Here is a 22,826-nt window from a genome sequence, read left to right as displayed (position 1 = left end):
ATATATATATATATATATATATATATATATATATATATATATATATATATATATATATATATATATATATATATATATATATATATATATATATATATATATATATATATATATATATATATATATATATATATATATATATATATATATATATATATATATATATATATATATATATATATATATATATATATATATATATATATATATATATATATATATATATATATATATATATATATATATATATATATATATATATATATATATATATATATATATATATATATATATATATATATATATATATATATATATATATATATATATATATATATATATATATATATATATATATATATATATATATATATATATATATATATATATATACACAAGCAGCCGCCAATAGCGTAATGGTTAGAAGCCTTGACTGCCGTGTAAACGGTCGGGTTTCAATCCTGGCTTGAGGTAGTTGCCTGTCTAGCCGCACTGATGAGCTGTGAAACAGCGAAACAGTACTGTATGTGGATGACTATATATATATATATATATATATATATATATATATATAGTAATAGCATAAGCCTGACGAATCCTATAGTTGGATGAAACGCAGAATATTCAGTGTAGCTTAATCGCCATATATATTTTATAAATTACTAACTAGCTCTACCTACGTATTGAACACTTTTGAAGTAAATACTTAAAGTTTACGCATAAATCTATACTTTCGTATATCAAATTTATGTGAATAAATGAAGTAGTTATATATTTATATATATATATATATATCGGCATTTGTTTCCAGTCGTCCTGAACATATACTCCACTTGCCACTAGTATTTAACAATGTCGACTCAGGAGAGGTGTGGTTGGAGATTGCGCACCTCCTGCCACAAAAAGTTCATGCGCAGGCACCTGTACAGTCTGCAGTGGGTATCCATGGTCTTCCAAAGACTGAAGGAGCCTTTTTAAATATATATATCTTTATATCTATCTATCTATCTATCTATCTATCTATCTATATATATATATATATATATATATATATATATATATATATATGGTATGAAAAAATACTTTATGTTTCATTACTAGGGTTGTGACAACAGCATATTCTTTTCATTGTTTTGACTCTTGAGTATATATCCGTTAATATCTTATATGTTTTTATATAGACCGATGTGGTTCTCGGTTGATTAACTGTGTCTAACTGTGTCGGATATATACTCCAGAGTCAAAAGAATAAAAAGAATATGCTGTTGTCACATCCCTATTCATTACCAAGGAAACATCAGTCTAACTGCATGAATTTACACTTAATTCTCGTTTACTGACCTCAATCCCAACATAATTATTTTCATCAACCAATGGGTATCAACCTCATTGATTAAGAAGGAGTTTGGCAGTCGCCATACTCTGATATATGAAGAGTTAAGAAACTATTCGTTCCATTTTGGTTACTGCTTTTGATTTATTTTAAGTTATAATATTTATATTTATTCATCTTAATTTTTTGTTTCAAAAGTTTCCATTTTATTAAATACTAGCAGGCCGCCCGGCATTGCCCAGTCATACGCATAAATATTATATCTTAATAATTACAGAATTTTTATTCATTATAAACAGAAATATTGTAGGTATTAAACATAATGTTAAAATTCGTTTAAAAAAAATGAGGTAAACAAAAATGAAAGAAACTGAGACATATGCATGCAAGCATTATATTTTTTTTAAACAGTTCACTTCTTGTAAGTAAAAAAATTATTCCAGCTGAGATTGGAACCAAAACCTAAAGACAGTGAGTCAAGTATGATAACCATTAGGCCAGCTTGACACGTTATTTAAAAATTATTTATAAACCTACTTATTCTTAACATAAGGAATCTGTCATATGAATGGTTCACGCATGCGCATTCATAAAACAATTGACAAACAGATAATATAATAATCCGATGACCCCTCACACCTCAATTTTACAATTTTTACCCCTTAACAGCTCTGTTTCCTGATGAAAACCGATTAAAAAGTTTTCCACATGTCTGAATACCCTATATAGCAAATTTCAGGCCTGTAGATCAAACAATCGTTGAGTATATAGATTGAGAATTGTTCTCACATACACACACACACAACATTCTCACTTTTATAGATATAATATATATGTCTATATATATCCTAAAATAAAGTTTATTCTGTGATTACAGTTAGTTACTAATTCATTGTTATGATGTAGTAAGTTTTTGCATCTTTAAAATTTTTAATTTCTAGTTTTTCCATCTAAATATCTAAGATTTTCTATTCGACCATTGGCAACTGTCTGCCTTTTTTAAAATCCCAGTTATGGTTAAATAATAATGTACTAAATTTGTGGGGTTTTTTGCTGTTATTGAATGCGTTTTTTTTTTATTATTATAATACATTTTTTTAATTTATAGGATATTTCACCAATATAACGTTTTTTTTTGTATTATTCGTGTTTTCATGTGTACATATTTTGGACTTGAAAATGATGCCTTCAATTAAGCAGTTATTTTGTAAATGGCAATGTGCACTATTTTTGTAGTTACATTTTTATTTTCACTTTTTATCAACTTTCCTATTTCTATTTCCATAATTACTATTCATGGCCTCTGTTTAGGTTTGAGAGACATGGATAACTTCTGTAAACGTTGTGCACATGTAATTTTGAGAGAGAGAGAGAGAGAGAGAGAGAGAGAGAGAGAAAGAAAGGGTTTGTGTAAGTGTCATATGTGTTTGACAAGTAAAAGGTTCCATTTAAAATGTTCGTAGTCGCTATAAGTCGACTCGTTCATTTCAGTTGACAATGAATTTTTAGGTAGTTAAGGGTTAATACATAAGCCAACGCACGCGCAAATAAGCATACATACAGATACATACATATGTATATTTGTACACATCAACATACAGACACATGCGCACATACACATATGTATAAAAACAATGTATATGTATCTTTTATTTTCTCGGTAAGAATGTCAGTGGATGTTTTGCTTCACTTTTCGAACTTCGAGTAGTGGTAGCAAAACAGTAGCACCTTCTTTTCTGCAACAGACCACGGCTGAGCTTTTAAGCCTCTTGTGTTTTTCTTTCTTCTTGTTGCTGAATTTGATGTTTGGGGGCCAGGACCTCTGTTATCAAGGCCTGATGGCTGACCCTGGTTATCCTCTGTCATGGTTGGAGAGCCACTTCCAGAGTTCGGAAGGTTTACACCATTGTTTGCATCTTCCCGCCTGGCGTATGAACGGGTTGAAGGGCCCTTTTTATCCTGGGTGCCGACCTGCCAGTATGAGTTTTTATTTTCTTTCATATGTTGTTTTGATTTCCCCATTGTCCACGGCTTTTTATTTCTTATTCAAAGCTGCCCTTTATTGCTAAAGGGGGTGCCCCCGTCTGCAAACTGAGGGACGTGCTGGATGGCTTGAGGAGATAGCACACCATTTCTTTGAATATTTAGTCAGGGTTTACTTCCAATGAAGTGTCCTCATATCAGAATTTCTGACAAACCCCTGTACAGAGAGACCTTAGGCACTCGAGGATAGTGTCTAGTAGGCATTCAGTTTCTCGCCAGTAGGCATTCAGTTTATAAAAACAATGTATATGCAGAATACATGCATCTATGTGCAGGCATACACACACATACACACAACTCCTATAAACATATACATACTCATATACATATATATATACATATATACATATATAGATTCATGTATGTCTGCATATATATTGTTTATATATATATATATATATATATATATATATATATATATATATATATATGTGCATGTGCGTATGTGTCTGTATGTGGATGTGTACAAATGTACAAATGTATGTGTCTGTATGTATGCGTATTTGCGCGTGCGTTGGCGTATGTACTAACCCTTAACTAAAAACAACACATTGTCAACTGAAATGAGCGTTCACTTTTATATGACACGTTCACTTTTATAGATATACTAGCATTTCAGTCCGGCGTTGCCCGGGTGTTTGGATGTGTCTGTTGAGCAAAAAAAAAAAAGCCCCCCCCCCGCTAAAAAAAAGTGGTAGTAGGAAGGCAGGCTCGAACCCGTACCGCAAAGGAGGAAAAGAACGGGGGGAAAAAACTTACGTCTTTGCTGTTACGACCATCGCCAAACCGGAAGTGAATTTTTTAAAAATTATAGCTAGACAATCCAAAGGAGAGGATGACTTTAAAAAAATATCGGCGAAAAAAGCGACATCCCTGTAGAAAGATTCCCAGTTGAAGGTGAAGATATTAATGTTTTTAACCAATTTTTCGATATTTGTCGTGTGAAACGTCGAACTTTAATTTTAACGATACTGACCCTGGTAAAATCCGTCGCCTCTATTGAAAGTTTAAGGCAGACATGCAAACAGACATACATGCATTTATATATTGACTAGCGATGGGTACCCGGCGTTGCCCGGGTGTTTGTAGGGGTGTGTGGTGTTAAATAAAAAAGAAGCCGAAGGGGGGGGTGTAGGATCGAAGCCGAACCCCTGAGGCGAAGTTTGAAAATAAAATCGGCCAGCCAGAAGTGAAAGACGTTTGAAAGTCGTCGAGCGTTACGACGACGACGATGACGATGTAAGCATTGTTATAAGCGAAGTAAGAAAAGAAAACGTTTTAATTAAGCGGGGGAGGGGGGGGTAAAACAAACAAAAAATAACGTAAGGCAAACGAACGAACGTTACGTGAAAAATGGCTTAAATAATACAGGGTTCAATATTTAAATTTAAAAAATCGAAAGAAATAAAAAAAACATTTCACACCACGATTCGAACCCAAAACGTTTAGACAATGAACCAAGCCCTTAACTCTCTGCGTTAAAGCGGCGTATATAAAGTCTGTTCGGTTTATCAACTATTTAAAGTAAATCAGGTCACGGCGTCATGACGTCATCTGACTCATGCGTTGTTGACCCTCCCCCCTGTCGAATCTGTCTAGACATCTCTCTCTCTCTCTCTCTCTCTCTCTCTCTCTCTCTCTCTCTCTCTCTCTCTCTCTCTCACTCACTCACTTCGTCTACCTTACTCTAAAGACTGGAAAATGACATCTGGCTGTTTTTATTTAAAAAAAAAAACTTCGATCGTTAATATTTTTTGTAAGCGTATTTTTTTTTTACTTCACCTTTTTTTTTACTTTATTTTTCGTTTAACTATCGTATCTACCTATTTTGAATGTGGTAATAACTTTGGTAAAGTTGCCATAGCGTAGAAGTTTATAGTTTAGCTTTAATTAATTTTTTTTTTTTACCGATAACAACATTTTTAAATTGTAAATTCCGGCGGTCATTAGAGGTTGCTGACGTCAAGATCACGTGACATGACTCAGCGGGTTTTAAATACAAGTTGACCCAAAATAAACGGCCGCGTGTATACTTTATGTATAAGAGTTGGCGGCCGTATTTTGGGGGGCAGTGGTAAATCGATTTAAAAATATGTAATGTTTAACATTAAAATGTCACTTTTTGGGGGGTCCCCCCTGCAGAAAATCGATCAGTTGACGGACTTCTGATGGTCACTTTGGGCCGATTTTTCGATATTTGTCGTCCGGAAGGTGGGGCTTTCATATGAGACCAAATTTATGAATTTTTGTTGTGTCTGTCGAAAGTTTTTAGCAGACACACAAACATACATACATACAAACACACACACACATACATTTTCGCTTTTATATATATAGATAACTAAAAATTTTCGACCCAAACCGATTGAAAAGCTTGCCCTATGTCTGAATACCCTTTATGTCAAATTTCAAATATTTAGACCAGAAATTGTCTGAGTTATTTGGTAGAAACCGCAGAGGTCAATTTTTTTTTTAACTTTGACCCCTATTATGATCCTTAACATTTATTGTTTTGGGCTCAAATTGTATTATTAAGTTAGATCCATGTCGAAGGAACCTATATCTAAAATTTTAAGTGTTTAGACTCCCAATTGTCGAAGGAGTTTGGTATAGTTTTAAAGGTCAAATCGTTGAACTTTGACCTCTTAACAGCCAAATTTCTGGCCGAAAACCGATCACAGATTTTCCCAAATCTCAGTACCCTGTATATCAAATTTTGAGTCTGTCGACTGAAAATTAACAGAGTTATTGCGAAGGAAAATGTACACAGACAGACACATAGACACACAGACACATTCACTTTTATAGATATACTAGCATGGGTGCCCGGCGTTGCTCGGGTATTTGGAGATGTATGTTGAGCAAAACAAAAAGTGGTCAATTTTTTTAAACTGTGACCCCTATTATGACCCCTTAACGTTTATTGTTTTGGGCTCAAATCAAGTTATTAAGTTATATCCATGTCCAATGAACCTATATCTAAAATGTCAAGCGTTTAGAACCCAAATTGTCGGAGGAGTTCTCAAAGGTCAAATCGTTTAACTTTGACCCCTTAACAACCAAATTTCTGGCCGAAAACCAATCACAACGATTTTCCCAAATCTCACTACCCTGTATATCAAATTTCGAGTCGAATCTGTAGACTGAAAATTGACAGAGTTATTGCGTAGGGAAATATACACACACAGACATACAGATACACAGATACACAGACAGTTTCACTTTTATAAATATAATATAGATAGTGGATGTTTGTGAGTGTATATGCACATACATGTATGTGTGTATATATATGTGTGTATGTGCGTGTATATGCGTGTATATATATCTTCTCCTACCTATTCTCCATCTTACTTGTGTGTGTGTGGGTGCGTGTACTTATGTCTGAATGATTAAGCGCATATATACATGCGCGTTTTGGTTGGGAAAAAAAAGTATATATATATATATATATATATATATATATATATATATATATATATATAAAAATAAAAAAATAAAAATAATTGACGTGTTAGTGGTGAATGTGTGTGAGTACGTGTATGAGTGTGTAGGTGGGTATGTATATATGTATGCTCCTACATATATTTCTATGTATGTGCGTGTGTGTATGTGTGTTTGCCTGCGTGCGTGTACGTATGCATGTGTACATGTACATGAATGTATATGTATGTGTGTGTGATTGTGTGTGAGTGTGTGCTATACATGGGGAAAGAAAGTCTTTAAAAAGAACCCTAAAAAAAAACATAAAACCTTCACCAAATGGACCAAAAACCCTTCTTTGAATCTAACTTTGACCGGACACTTTGAACACTTACAGTTGGAGTTAGAATGTCTGAGACCACACATCACTCTGAAAAACACATTTAGTATAAACGGAGGTAAAAATAACTCTACAGACTCCCATTTTAAAGAAAACATCTGAAGAGAGCAACCCTAAGCTCGAAACGCGTTATAAAAGTATTTTAAAATAAAAATAGGATGAAAACCTTTAAAAAAAAAAAAAAAAAAAAAAAACACACACAATTGTTGATGGCTACACTCTTTTAAATATACATTTTTTTCTCTCGTTGGAACTACAACTACACAACCATCACTTTAAATATATATATATATATATATATATATATATATATATATATATATATATATATATATATATATATATAGTTAGTTATAAAATGTATATGGCGATTAAGCTACACTGAATATTCCGCGTTTCATCCACTCTAGGACTCTTCAGGCTGAATATTCCGCGTTTCATCCACTCTAGGACTCTTCAGGCTGAAGAGTCCTAGAGTGGATGAAACGCGGAATATTCAGTGTAGCTTAATCGCCATATGCATTTTATAACTTACTAACTAGCTCTACCTACGTATTGAGCACTTTTTAAGTAAATACTTAAAGTTTACGCATAAATCTATACTTTCGTATATTAATTTATGTGAGTAACTTAAGTAGTTATATATATATATATATATATATATATATATATATATATATATATATATATATATATATATATATATATACCAAGGAAAAGATATTCGAGAGGGAAAACTCGTGAATTAAAACGAAGTTATCAAGAATGCACAATAAAAAAGAAAAAAAATATAATATTATATTTATATAAACAAATATAATTGTTACAATTATTAATTGGTTAGCAAGAAACAAAAGTCCTCGTCATGAGACGTAATAAAGCTGATGTGCCATTGAAGGCGTCCTGTTCTGAAATGGAAGAAATTAATGGTGCATAAAGAGAGACACTAACTTTCAAACACACCGGAAGTTTGCGCACGAGTCTCTCAATTGAGGTATGGAAGCACAGAATGGATACAATTTTCAAATATATTTTATGTTTATTTTTTTCATCCCCTTATAATAAAAATATATAACAATGCTTAAACTTTTTTATCAATTATTTTTATTTTTTAAGCGCATAGTTATTTGAAAAGATATACGATTAAAAAATTGAAAATAAATAATCGATAAAAAAAAAGTTTACGCATTTTATATATTTTTATAAAAAAAACTTTTCATATATATTTTTATAAATTTATTTTACATATTTATATATATATTTTTTTCAAACATATTTAGTTTTTTTTTCAAATATAGTCTTTTTTTTTTTGTTTTTCTTTGGCGTAACTGATTTAAAAATAACTGTTCCGGCAATATCATCTACTAGATTCATACTTATTTTTTGTTTGAATTTAGTGTGTTTTTTACATATGTAAAATATTCACATTTTTAAACTGCTAAACTATTTTCATTGCACGTTCACATTTATTAAACAGATAAAACTGTAAAAAATGTGACACATTCATGTTTTTTTCATGTTTCTGTAAATAAATATATTTTAAAATATTTATATAGTTTGACAAAATATATAACATATTAACTTAAACATAGTTCTTTGAAAAGATATGCGATAAAAAAACTAAAAAATAATTGATAAAAAGTTTACGTATTTCATATAGTTTTATCATAAGGGTTTGAAAAAAAATAAACATAAAATATAATTGAAAATTGTATCGATTCTGTGCTTCCATACTTCCATTGAAAGACGCAGGTTCCAACTTTCGGTGTGTTTGAAAGTTTAGCTCTCTCTTTATTCACAATTACCGAAATGAAATATATTTTTTTTATAAAAATAATATGTAAAATTTAAAAGGGAGGGGTGGTGGGTTAAGTGACATTTTAGAACTTTATTTATCATGCTATAAAACTGTTCTCGTCGATACACACACACACACACACGCACGCACGCACGCACGCACGCACACACACAAACACACACACATACACACGACAACACATAAACACACTGAATACCTTTCCCTTTCTTTCTCCTTTAACCAGCCTCCTTCGTCCCGACGACTACTGGCTACAGACACGTGTAAACTGAACTATTCTCTCCTTCAGCAAGCCGGCAATGTCTATCTTTACACAAGAACACTTCCACCTACTAACCCGTTTTTCTATTATACACGCTACTAACGAGGATGACAAATAAAGTTGTTTATTAAATGTTAAAGTGAGACTTCCTTTCGTTGTCTTCATATTTAACTAAACGTACTACTATGAATCGCTACACGCGATGTATTAGATGTAACTGCATTTATTACATGTGGGCAAGTCAATTATTCCTGAAATAAGTAGATTAGCTTCGCCCATAACACCTACATTTTAAGAATATACTCTGTAAATAGTCAATATATTTATCTCTTGGGGTTGACCTTTACGAAGTTAGTAATTGTTTCTTTTCCTTTTCGACGTTTGCATTTGAGAAATTACTTGTAGGGCCTGTGACCTGATTGTGTCAAATACGACGTCTGTTAATTCTTCTGTACGGTTGTCCTCTACAATACCAGAATAGATGCTGATTTAATTGACATATTTCTTATGGATACACTTTGGTTATTTCACCAGTTCCAAATTCTTCTATCTACAATCCCAATTTCATCAAATGACTTGTTATTCTTTCTGTTCTCCGTCTGTAAGCATACTAAACCGGCAAAATAAATTTCCTCGACTGTTAATTTGAAACTTTCCTATTGAAGGAAAGAAAAGAATTCTCTTTTCACGAAAAAGGAAAAATTTATTTACAAAGACGAGAAAATCTAAAGGAAAGTTAACCCGAAGCAGTTTTAAAAAAAATAAAAAGATAAAAAGGAAAAGATATAACAACAAAAAATAACAATTTTTTATTCAACGTTTTAACATTTAATCTTTTGGAGGTTATGTATATAAAAAAAGAGAATTCTGTTCGAAGCGACTTATTTGGACGAAGAAGATATCGGAAGAAAATTGAAAAGAAAAAGACATTTGAAGATAATTTTTATTGCATGTCATTTGTTTTTCAGCCTTTTCTTCAATCCAAACCATAATTGTTTGGCAAGATTGGAGATTGAGTGACAAAATACTCTCGAACCCGATATCGCATAAAAGGGACCATAAAAGGGATCCCCCTAATTAGCGTTGTGTTACTATGTAAACAGTATGTAAACAATATGTAAGCAATAATATCTGTATTTCGGAAGTTAACAGTTTGAAATAAGCAGAACTTCTTTTTCTAAATAAACAATATAAACAGAACTTCTTTTTTTTTTTAATAATAATAAGCACTTTTTATTTATTTTAAACAATATACACATTTTTTGTAACTTTAAACGATATAAATAGAACTTATTATAATTTTAAACAATATGAAACTTTTTTATATTCAATTTTAAACACTATAAATAGAACGTTTTATAATATAAACAATATAAACTGTTTTTATGTTTAATTTTAAACAATATAAACAGAATTTAAAAAAAAAACAAATATTGTTTGCGAATGCTTTTGAATATGCGGAAAAGACCCCCCTCTTTAATTTATTACTCGAAAGTCGATTTCTTTTCACTTATTTCATCGAAATCGCCTTCATTATAGAAAAAATTAAGAAATTGGGATTTTTTTTTCAAAAAATTGAAAAAGAGAAGCCACGTGTTTAATTTTAATTTAAATCGTTTATAAATAATCACGTGATTCAATTTTCAGTAATCACGTGATTAAATTTTGAGTTGTGATTAGAGAAATTTGGTTCTTTTTATTTGATATAAGGATCGAAAGTATTTTGCCCCTCAATCTCGAATCTTACCAATTGTTTTTCCTTGTTTTAAGGTAGTAAAACGAGATTAATTCCCGTTGTTCTCCATTTTTTTATTATCGGTTTTGGATGATGAAGTAACCTTTGTCTCTTATATATGTACTAGCCTAAGTGCGCGATGTTGCCCTGGTGTTTGTAGGTGTGTGTTGAGCAAATAAAAAAGGGGGCAGGCAGGCTCGAGCCCATATTGCGAAGGAGGAAAAGAACGTGAAAAAAATGTGACGCCTTTGCCGTTGCGTCCATCGCCAAACCAGAAGTGGAGAAGGTTTAAATTAAGGCTAATCAATCGAAAAGTGCCCAGTTGAAGGCGAAGGAATTAATCTTTTTAACCAATTTTTCGATATTTGTCGTCCGAAGGATCGATTTGAAAACGTTCCTTTCTGGAAATTCACCTCTGTCGAAAGTTTTAGACATACATACATACATACATACATACATACATATATACATCCACACACATACATACATACACACATACATACATGCATATATTTAAACAGATAGGTGAGATTTATATTATAGATTATAGGTTAATTTTATGCATTTCTTTGATTTTAAAGTGTTGTTTCGGTTAACTTTGTTAAATGTACTTTGGGAAGCAAAGGCAACAGCTTTTATTTCAATATAGTCATTTTATTACTTTTAAGATTGAGTTTATTATTTGCTTACCGTTATTGCTCCCTTGTTGTTTTCCTTCTTTATTTATTTATTTTTACCTAAAGACGAACTTTGCTAACAACCCCAAACATTTCGTCACTCTCTTCGATTTGAAAACGTTCCTTTCTGGAAATTGAGTTTTTGTTCCGATATCTGTTTGTTGAAACTCGTCTTTGCGAACATAGTTTCCGCTGGTGATACGTGAAATAAAATGTTATCCTTAGGGATTCATTCAATACACTTGTAGACAATCCTGTATAGCTTCTTCTGTGGGAGTACTCTTCGCTTTTTGTATACTCTTATGAAACTATCAACAAATGGTCTCTTTTTCTTTGCGTAATAAATAATAAAACTGGACTTAATATGTTCATGACTTTTATAATTTCCGACTAAAGCATTTGTGTAGCCATCTTAATAAATCTGGACTCCATATGCTAATCTGGGCAGGAGCTACTAGAAGCAGCTTATCATGCCTTGACATAGTTCAAAATAGACCGTAGCTTGGTGGGGGATGCCTTTTTCTCTTCCCTGTAACGTCTTTCCCACAGAAGAGACGTCTCTACTTTATCGTTATTTTCATGGCAAGTGCTCATCTGAGCTCCAATCTATGATCCCCTCTCACCAAACTTTCACAAGAAACACTCGTCTAGCTGAAAACACTATCAATAATTTCCCCCACACTTTATCAGTGCCTAAACCTAAACGTAGCTTCCATGAACAACGCTTCTTTTCTTAGGACTGCACACCTGTGGAACTCTCTTCATTTTGCCTGCTTTCCAGCTGACTATAATATGGCCGTCTTCAAGTCCAACGTGAACAAGTTCTTGACGAGCCGTTCCTCTTAAGTAATCCAATTTACCAAATTTCCACTATTAACAATTACTACGACGTTGTTCCATTGATCACTGTACGCTTATTAACCCTTATCCTCGCGTAGCCTCTGGGCCTTGATAAGTGGTGACTCCTTTGTAAAAATTAAAAAAAAAAAAAACTGTCGTAAAGCCCACCGCCACACCTAAAACTGCCCGTCGTGCTAAGTTTTAAATGATAGTCTTCTAGAGGTTACGGGTTTAATACTCGGACAGGCAACAAAAGAGTTTAATTAAGAATTACTTAAGACGTCTAATCGGTTATGGCTGAGGGAACAAGAACAATATACACCCGTGAGTTAAATAAGATCATGTTTGAAATTCCATACAGACTCCTGAGTTCAGTACGACGCTCTTAAAAAAAGTAGTAGTCCGAATAATCCAAATAATCCAAATATTTAAGGTGCTTCTTCATAACTACACCCTTATGAAATATTGCACTTAGAATTAAATTAATAGGGTAATTTTTATTGAAAGATATTAGTATACACTAAAATTTACGGAAAATCATCCAATAGATGTTTAACAAAAAAATAAATAAAGAAAGAAAAAATGGCGTGCGTATTATGATTAGCATGTTCGTTTCTGGTTTGACGCCATTTTAAATCTCTATTTATGAAGAGGTATATTAAGGGGAGTTAAGCAGTGCTGAGATTCATAATGACGACGTTAATGGTTTCGAAATTCCGGCTACAGATAAAAACAGAATTTCATAAATAAAAACAAAACTACTAAATTAATTTCCATAAATTTTCATGAACGTTTTTTTTTTCATCACAAGCAAGTTTTTCAAAAATAATCCTGTTAATTTATGTATAAGTGTAATGTTTCATATGGGTATAACCACGGAGAAGCACCATTATCTATACTCATTTTTAAAAAAATCTTAAACAATTTTTTTTTCAGGGTTTTCAAAACAAAATAAGATGCTTCCGTGGTCTTTAGCGAAATTTGCTTGGTTGCTCTACATCGGATTGATTTTAGGTGAGTTATCTTGAATCATGTGTTGTGTTAAGTGTTATGTTTAATGCTACGCCAGCTCGAGTTTCACGAGTGATGTACCGTATATAATTTCCGAGAATTTATTGCTATAGACAACGAAGAACGTGGTCAAGAAACAAAGCTATAAGAAATAAATTTTTACCAAAGGCAAGATAAGTTACACTTATATTTACCTGTCACCGTGACATTTATTGTGTCGGTTAGCACTAACCTGTTCGGCTTTAAATGGCTTCCTCCAAAGGAGGAAGTTTCATAGAAGTATAAAATTCACAAGCAGTCCCCAGTCGCATGTATATCCCTATCAGGAAGGTATCAACGGAATTGCCAAATTGGTCACCCATTTTAGTAATAACCAGGCTCAACGTTGCTTAACTTCGGTGATCTGACGGGAACCAGTGTGTCAACGTGATTATGCCGTACCCACGGCATTTATTGGATAGATTTCTATCAGTATTTTCTTTAATTTTCGGTTTTTGAGCGATTATCAAACCCTCAAAATGGCCGTCTGATATCTGCCATTTTTCTTATTCTAACGCAACACTTGGCACTCCTTGTGTGTTCAAACTAAATAAACGTTTTAAAATAAGTTAAAACACAAAATACTTATCCAGACACACTAATATTGTTGGGAAAAGTATTATGAACTCACAATTCATCTGTCAAAAAGAGCAACTTGTATTCAATCAATAGTATATGTTGGTTTCAGATTGATTTTATTAATACATCTGAACTGGATTAATTGAAATATTTAAAAGGCGTTTTTAGAAGCGGCGAACTTTAAATTGACAACTATAATTTTTTGATTGCATATTTTTTGCAACTATACGTTATTTTGAATCCAGCTTGGTTTGGCAATTCATCATGAAGAAACTGACACCCGAGCAGCATTTACAAATTGTGCAAATTTATTTTGTTTACATTTGATGGGACATTTTGCTGATGTTTGCCACTCCAAGACGAGAGATAAAAAAACTAGCAAGTAAAAGAGTGACACAGTCACAGTGACACAAAAACAAGAAATGAAAGCAATGTCAGTGGTTTGAGTGGAAATATATATTTCCAATCCATCCAGCAGTTACCATCAACCACTACAGTGGCGTATTCCAAGCTAAAAATTGACAACAGTAATCGTTATTTTCATGGCAAGTGCTCGACTGAACTCCAACATATGCCCCCCCTTGCCAAACTTTCACAAAAAAACACTCGACTAGCTACAACCACTAATATACGATTTATCTATACACTCTCTATCTGTGCCTAAATCTAAACGTAGATTCCATGAACAAAGCTTCTTTCCCAGAACTGCCCGCCTGTTGAACACTGTTCCGCTGGCTTGTTTCTCAGTTGAATACAACATGGTAGCCTTCAAATCCAATGCAAACAAGTTCCTGTTGCGCCGTCCCCACAAATAATCAAATTCTACCCAATTTATACCATTAACGATTACTACACTACCACCTTACATTAATTAACCCTTATCCTCGAGTGGCCTTCAGGCCTTGATAGGCGGTGACTCTCAAGTTAAAAAAAAAAGTGCAGATAGACATCAATATGAAGGATGGAGCATCACTCAAGGAGACAACAATACAGTTAATTGCTTTAAGGTTCAAAAGAAAGTCGCCAACCTAATAGGTCCGTCATCTAAGCTTCAGCCTCTGTCCCATCGACGAAATGTTGCATCCTTCTGCCTGTTCTACAAGTATTTTAATAATGAATGCGCTGACGAACTGCAAGTACTTGTACCCCTTCGACGTAAATAACCTCCGACAAACCCGACAAACAGCAAAATCCCACCCCTTCACAGTTGAGACCCCTAGATGTAAAAGAGCCTTATACTCCAGTAGTTTCTTCCCCAGAACCGCTAGACTTTGGAATTCCCTTCCGGGTTCCTGCTTCCCCAACTGTACTGACATGCAGAAGTTCAAGTGTAACGTGAACCGACGTCTTGCTGCCCAACTCCCCACTTAGTACCCTGTAGTTTATGTCCCTGATAGTAGCCCCCTACATCAGTGGCAATGTGCCTTGTTTGGGGTGAACTTGTAATTAAAAAAAAAAGAAAGAACATATCGATTAGGAGTGAGATTTCGCAACAGATTTATTGATGCAAGATTCCATATTCTGAATTCAAAAGGGCCTATATTGATAGGACGACAGACATCCCGGGAGTTGAAGTTTGTGGCCCTAAACTTAGCTGTAAAATCAATCGCTACGGCTACAAAAAGAAATCATCAGATACAAACAAACGATGACGAAGCATCCTAGCAGAATACAAAACCAGTTCCAATGCCAAAATAAAGCTGGAAAAGAAATTTTAATGAAAAAAAAAACAAAAAAACATTTAGGAATTCCTTGATGCATTTGATTCTATCGATTGTCTACCTGGTGAATATGCCATTCCTGTGAACCCAGAAGTACCACCAGTTGTATACCCAAATTTGGATATTGGCACCTAAACCTGGATGAGAATTCAAGAAAACTTAGGTTGGTTGGCTGTTTTGTTTTACGGCATATCAACCCTTTTCAGGTTATTTAATGCCGAATCTGGTGATTTTGAAGAACGATTTTTTAATATAGTATATTTGTTTTTTAAGTCGTGTTCTATTTAACCGATAGTTGGGACCCTAACAGGTGCTACCACTCCGGGTCAGAGTGGACCTGGGAGCAATGGCAATTAAAGGGTGGCTTCACACTCCCTAAGGCCTGCAAGCTGGGGCCCTCACCATCGGATATAGTTTAAGGTCATATCCAGGACCAAGAAAACTTAGGACATTTATCATACCATATGATTAATACATGTAAATATATACATGCGATATATTCATAAATAAACATATTTATTTCAAATAAAAATTATATGCAATAAATTTATAAAAGTAAATAAACATATTTATTTGAAAAAAAAATACATATGTTAAATTGATAAAAGTAAATCAACAGATTTAGTTTTAAAAAAGTTAACGGATATTCTTATTTCTTATATCTAACTAGCCTGGGTGCTCGGCGTTTCCCGGATGTTTGGAGATGTGTGCTGAGCAAAAAAAAAAAAAAAAAATTTAATTATAGTAGGCAGGCAGGCTCGAACCCATGATGCGAATACATAAAAGAAAAGGGAGGTGTGTGTAAAGGGTGTTGATTGAGCAAAAGAAAAAAAGAGAAAAATGAAAATAAATAAAATAAGAGTAGTAAGTAGGCTCGAACCCGTAACGCGCCAGAGGAAAAAAAAGGTGACCCCCCCCAAAAAAAAACCTGTCTTACTGATGAGTCTACCGTGGTTGTGACGTCACGAGCAGTCGAAATAACATGTTTTAAGCGACGTCGTGAATGCGAGGGTTGAATAACATGCAAAAAATGTCAGCGAAAAAATCGATCCTCTCTGAAGAAAACTGCCCAGCTGAGGGTGAAAGAATTAATGTTTTGGCCAATTTTTCAATATTTGTCGTCCGAAGGTCCAAGCTTCAAAATGATACCGATCTCTTGAAAATCCGTCGCCTATGTCGAAAGTTTAAGCAGGCGTGCATGCATGATAATTAAACAAACAAACAAACAAACAAACAAAAAACTCCAGCCGTTTCAAGCGCTGATCTGTTGCATTTGGATTTTTCGTCTGATTTCTATGTATATTTAGTTGTAAAGTAATGTGAAGATCGTCATCGTCGTCTGCCCTCGAAATGTGAGGTTTTGTGTACAAACATTTTATTTAAAAAAAAAAAGAAGAAAAAAGAAAAACTCCAGCCGGCATACATACATACATACATACATACATACATATATGCATACATACATACATACATACATATATGCATACATACATATATGCATACATACATACATACATACATACGTATATGCATACATACATACATACATACATACATATATGCATACATACATGCATGCATGCATACATACATACATACATACATACATACATACATTTAAAACGACAGGTGAGATTTATATTATAGAAGAATATTGAGATGAAAGTAACAATAACTCGTGGAACTTTTTTCAGGAGGAGTGTGAAATCAGTCGACACCATCTACTTCCTACAAACTGTCACAGAGCAAAGGCTTGAATGAGTGAATATGCGTGATTGACATTTCTATTTACTTTTCTTTTTTTTTTTTATTCCTTTATCCTTTTTTTCTATTTATTTTCTTTTTAACTTTCTCTTTTCTTTTTTTTCCTTTTCTTTTTCTGTTGTGTCTCTTTTCTTTTTTTTCCTTTCGTTTTAATTTCCAGCTTTTTTCTTCTTTATTTTTTTCTTTTATTTACAGTGATGGTATTTTAAGCCAATACATTTCAGGTGAAAGCATTATTACGTAATTACGTGTCGTGTCTAAATTAATATCAATTCTAAAAATTACGAAAAAATAATCCAGTAAATGATGTGCTAGACGTATTTAAATAATAAAAAAAAAATCAGTCACAATTACGTTCCCAAATATGGCGTTTAAAATTGGCGGTCATTCAATTTAAGTCAATTTTAATCAAGGGTTATCTTGCTCGTTTATCATACTGAATTGGTCGCACAACTCCCCAAGATAAAAAGAAAAATACGATAAAACTCGATGATTCGATGAATTCTATTTTTATGTATAATTATTCTTTACTGCATCGTTTTGCATAGTTTTAGAATTTATTTCGCCATAACAGGTAAATGCGTAATAAAGTTTTTTACCTGAAATGCGTTGGTCTAAAAGACCACCAACGTAAACAAAATCCCCTTTTCTTTTTCCTTTCTTTTCTTTTTTCCATTTTTCTTATATTTGTTTTCCGTTTTATAATTTTCTTATTTTTTTATTTTATTTTTTTTTTAATAATCTTCTTGCTGTTTTTCTTTATTTTTTCTTTTCCGCCAAAGCTGACAGAATTTCCAGCCAAACATGGTACGATAATGGATTTTCCTCGTGGTCAAATCCCCAATATGGTGACTATCAGTCGCCATATTACTATGACTGGGATTCGGGCTTCGAGAATAAATTTGGTAATTTCTTCAGTCGGATGATGCAAAACATGCAGCAACAAATGAGAAATGATTTTTCCCGAGTCAGATCGAATAGTATGAGCCCAGAGATGAAGATGCTGCTGCACAAAGCAAGAGCGGCCTTTGACAGAGGAGATGATGGAATTAGCCCCAGAAAAATAGTGCGGACAGGATCTTGTGGTCCCAAATGTCACATGAAGGTAGTGTTAACCAGGAATAATGGTGAATATAACGAGAAATGGTCCCAGTCAGCACGAGGTAGGTGGCGAGATAGGTAATGTATGGATGTCGAAGTCATCGAAAAACACGAAAAAAAAACTGTTTAGTCATTAAATGTAATTTTATGTTGTTTTATATATATATATATATATATATATATTTATATATATTTATATATATATACACACTAGCATTTCAGCCCGGCGTTGCCCGGGTGTTTGGAGGTGTATTTTGAGCAGGAAAAAAAAAACGGTCAATTTTTTAAAACTTTTACCCCTATTATGACCTCTTAACATTTATTGTTTTGGGCTCAACTCAAATTACTAAGTTAGATCCATGCCCAAGGAAACTATGTCTAAAATTTCAATTGGTTAGACCCAAAATTGTCGGAGGAGTTTGGTAGAGTTCTCAAAGGTCAAATCGTTGAACTTTGACCCCTTAACAGCCAAATTTCTGGCCGAAAACGGATTACAAAGATTTTCCCAAATCTCAGTACCCTATATATCAAATTTCGAGTAAGTAGACTTTAAAAAAATGACAGAGTTATAGGGTAGGGAAATGTACACACACACAAACATGTTCACTTTTATATATATACTAGCATTTCAGCCTGGCGTTTCCCGGGTGTTTGGATGTATCTGTTGAACAAAAAAAAAAGCAAAAAAAAAAAAAAAAAAAGTGGTAGTAGGAAGGCAGGCTCGAACCCGTACCACGAAGGAGGAAAAGAACGGGGTAAAAACCTATGCTGTTACGACCACCGTCAAACCAGAAGCGACACTTTTTAAAATCTAAAGGAGAGGATAACTTTAAAAAATATCGGCGAAAAAAGTGACCCCCACCCCCATAGAAAAGTGCTATTAATATTTTTAGTCAATTTTTCGATATTTGTCGTATGAAATGTCGAACTTTAAAAATACTGATCTTGGTAAAATCCGTCGCCTCTGTCGAAAGTTTTAGGCAGACATGCAAACATACATACATACATTTATATATTGATAACTAAAAATTTTCGACCCAAACAGATTAAAAAGCTTGCCCTATCTCTGAATACCCTTTATGTAAAATTTCAAATGTTTAGACCAGAAATTGTCTGAGTAATTTGGAAAAGACCGCAGAGGTCAATTTTGTTTTTAATTTGACCTTTTTTTTTTTACCCCTTAACATTTATTGTTTTGGGCTCAAATCAAGTTATTAAGTTAGATCCATGTCCAATTTCAAGTGTTTAGACCCAAAATTGCTAGTGAATGAGGAATCATTTTCGTTTAAAATCTAGTTGATTTTACACATCTACAATTTACAAAATCATGCTTGAAAAATGTCAGCATTATGTGAATAATTCGATCGCCATCTTGTTTTTACATGTTCTTCCATGGATGCGACCTTTATACATCATCACGAGATGATGACTAGTTTGCAAGGGCGTAGCCAGGAAGGACTAAGGGAAGATCCAAACTTTTGTAGTAAAAATTTTACAAACTTTGTTACGTTCGTTTCGTTTCAAGTAAAGCATTCGTTTTTTTTTTATAGTTCATCCCGGCTTTGCTCGGGCCGTATGTACTGTTCATAACTTGCCCTATGTGTGAATACAATTTATGTAAGATTTCAAATGTTTAGACCAAATATTTATCTCTGAGTAATTTCGTAGAGACCGCAGAAGTCAAATTTTTTAAACTTTGATCCCAATTTTGATCCCTTAACATTTATTATTTTGGTCTCAAATCAAAATACAAAGTTTTACCCATGTCCAAGTTACCTACATCTAAAATTTCAAGTCTTTAAACCAAAAATTGGCAGAGGAATTTGGTAGAATCTGCAAACTCTTTAAACTTTGACTTTTTGACGGCCAAATTTTCGCCCCAAACTGATTAAAATGCTTGTCGCATGTCTGAAAACCCGTTATGTATAAATTTCAAATGTTTAGACCCAAAATAGGCTGTTTAGTTTGCTAGACATCGCAAAGGTCAAATCTTTTGAACTTTGACCCCTTGACAGCTCACATTTTTGACCCAAACCGATTAAAAAGCTTGCCTTATCTTTGAATACCCTTTATGTAAAATTTCAAATGTTTAGAGCAGAAACTGATTGAGTAATTTGATAGAAACCGCAAAGGTAAAAAATTTTTAACTTTGAACCTAATTTTGACCCCTTAACATTTATATTTTTGGGGCTCAAATCAAATTAAAAAAATTTACCTATGTCCAAGTAATCTACATTTAAACTTTCAAGTGTTTAGACTCAAAATTAACGGAGGAGTTTGGTAGAGTTTTCAAAGATAAAATCGCTGAATTTTGATCCCTTGACAGACAAATTTCTGGCCGAAAACTGATTAAAAAGATTTTCCAAAATCTCAATACCCCTTATGTCAAATTTCGAGTATATAGACTTAAAATTGACAGAGTTATTGCGTAGGGAAATGTACACAGACACTGAGACATTTTCACTTTTATAGATTACAATTAAAACAACATAAAAACATGCAATTAATGCTTATTTAATGATTTATAATGTAAAATTTAAATATTTTGATTTATGAAATTTTTAATATAATTACTTTGTCAAATTATTCAACTGATTAATAAATGCAATTTTGTGGTTGCAGTAATTATAACTTTTCATGTTTCATGTTTTTTTTTGTTTTGTTAAACCTTTTGCCACGTTCTAGTCATAATTAAATACTTATAGATGTAAAAAGCAAAATGAAAAATAAACAAAACGAAACAATACGAAAAGTTTCGTTTCGTTTTCCTACAAAAAAATAAAATAAAATAAATATTTTTAATGAAACATGAGACGAAACGAATTCAACCCTGAAAAATTCTCATACAGGTAGATAAACTTTGAGATGTTATTGTAAAATGGCAGGCAAAATCAATTAAATTAAGCAGTAAATAATTCCCCCATTAGCAGGCAAATTATTTACGACTGCCTGCCTGTCTCTGGTTGCCCAACTGGTGCTTTAAATTTTTTTTTTTTCTATTTAGTGTATTCCTTTTGGAATGGGTCGGTATTTTCTTTCCATATTAGTATATAGCAACATGAAAGATCGACCCTCACTTACGAACCAGGCCCAGTTGAACTCCAAATTTATTTAAATTTTAGATATTATGGATCACATACAATACTGATCAAGAAAAAAATATCAACTTTGTGGATGTTTGTTTTGTATTTTTTTCACTTTTAGTTGGATATACAAACATGCAAATATACACACAGACAACTGCCATTTACATAATAGATAACTTTTCGAGCAAATACATAATTCATAATACAATTATCTTTTTCAGATTCTTATTCTATGGAAAGTACGTTATCCCCTTAAATGGAAATGACGTCAGCTCTTTCAAAATCACAAATGAGAACCAGGAAACTGCTATAGCCGGAAGTAAGAATTGATGTAATAAAATAATGCAGAAAAACAATTCAACTGGTTCTTTTTCTTATTTATGTTTCTTCTTTTCAAAACCAAAACGTAAATTAAGCATCCTAAGTTCTGCTGGTCTCTGAAAGGAACTGATTTAGCATGGAATGGTAAGAATTATATTCGTCACTTTTAGGTATTTGTGAAGAATTGTTTTGTCTGTAACCACTTTTTCATTGTTACATATCTAGGCCGTGTGTATTGAGAAATCATTTTAACAAAAACATACACCTGGTCAAATGGAAGCAACAACAAAATAATTATCAAATGTATCAAAACTTCATTTGAATGAAAATTATGAATCTGCATGGAAAGAAACAACAAACTTGATTAATTGTCAAAAAGAAGATAAGTTAAAAGTATGATATTTGAAAGGTCATTTTCGGTAAAAGGTTACACAGGTGTAATCAGGTCACACCAAAGTCAGGTAAATTCAGTGAAATGACCATGGCCAACTAAAACGCCTTTGAGATGTGGCTAAATGACAATGTCGTCTGAAGAGGGCATTTCAGGATGTCACAAATGGTTATATAATAACAACCAAAAAGGGTATTGTTGTTTGTTGACGATTTGTGCCCCCTCGTCGCCAGTGTTGTGCCCTTGCAAGCCAGTAATAATCAAGGCACATACAGTTAACAAAA

The 22,826-nt window shown here is 32.9% G+C and overlaps 1 protein-coding gene across 1 annotated transcript in view; it reads left to right on the top strand.

Annotated features, from left to right (window-relative positions):
* The window catches only part of LOC145266391 (uncharacterized), a 26,978-nt gene extending 4,792 nt beyond the window's left edge, over positions 1-22,186 (top strand). Inside the window, exons 2-4 of the mRNA XM_080122027.1 lie at positions 13,466-13,543; positions 18,426-18,806; positions 22,052-22,186. Coding sequence (XP_079978153.1) covers positions 13,486-13,543; positions 18,426-18,806; positions 22,052-22,086 — 474 coding nt within the window. The 5' untranslated portion in view covers positions 13,466-13,485 and the 3' untranslated portion in view covers positions 22,087-22,186. The remainder of the gene's footprint in view (positions 1-13,465; positions 13,544-18,425; positions 18,807-22,051) is intronic.
* Positions 22,187-22,826: the final 640 nt, after the last annotated feature.

The sequence above is a fragment of the Euprymna scolopes genome, chromosome 41, assembly GCF_053919585.1.
Source record: "Euprymna scolopes isolate OS-2025 chromosome 41, ASM5391958v1, whole genome shotgun sequence".
NCBI classification, from domain to species: Eukaryota; Metazoa; Mollusca; class Cephalopoda; order Sepiida; family Sepiolidae; genus Euprymna; species Euprymna scolopes.
This window is presented reverse-complemented; position numbering and strand designations above follow the sequence as displayed.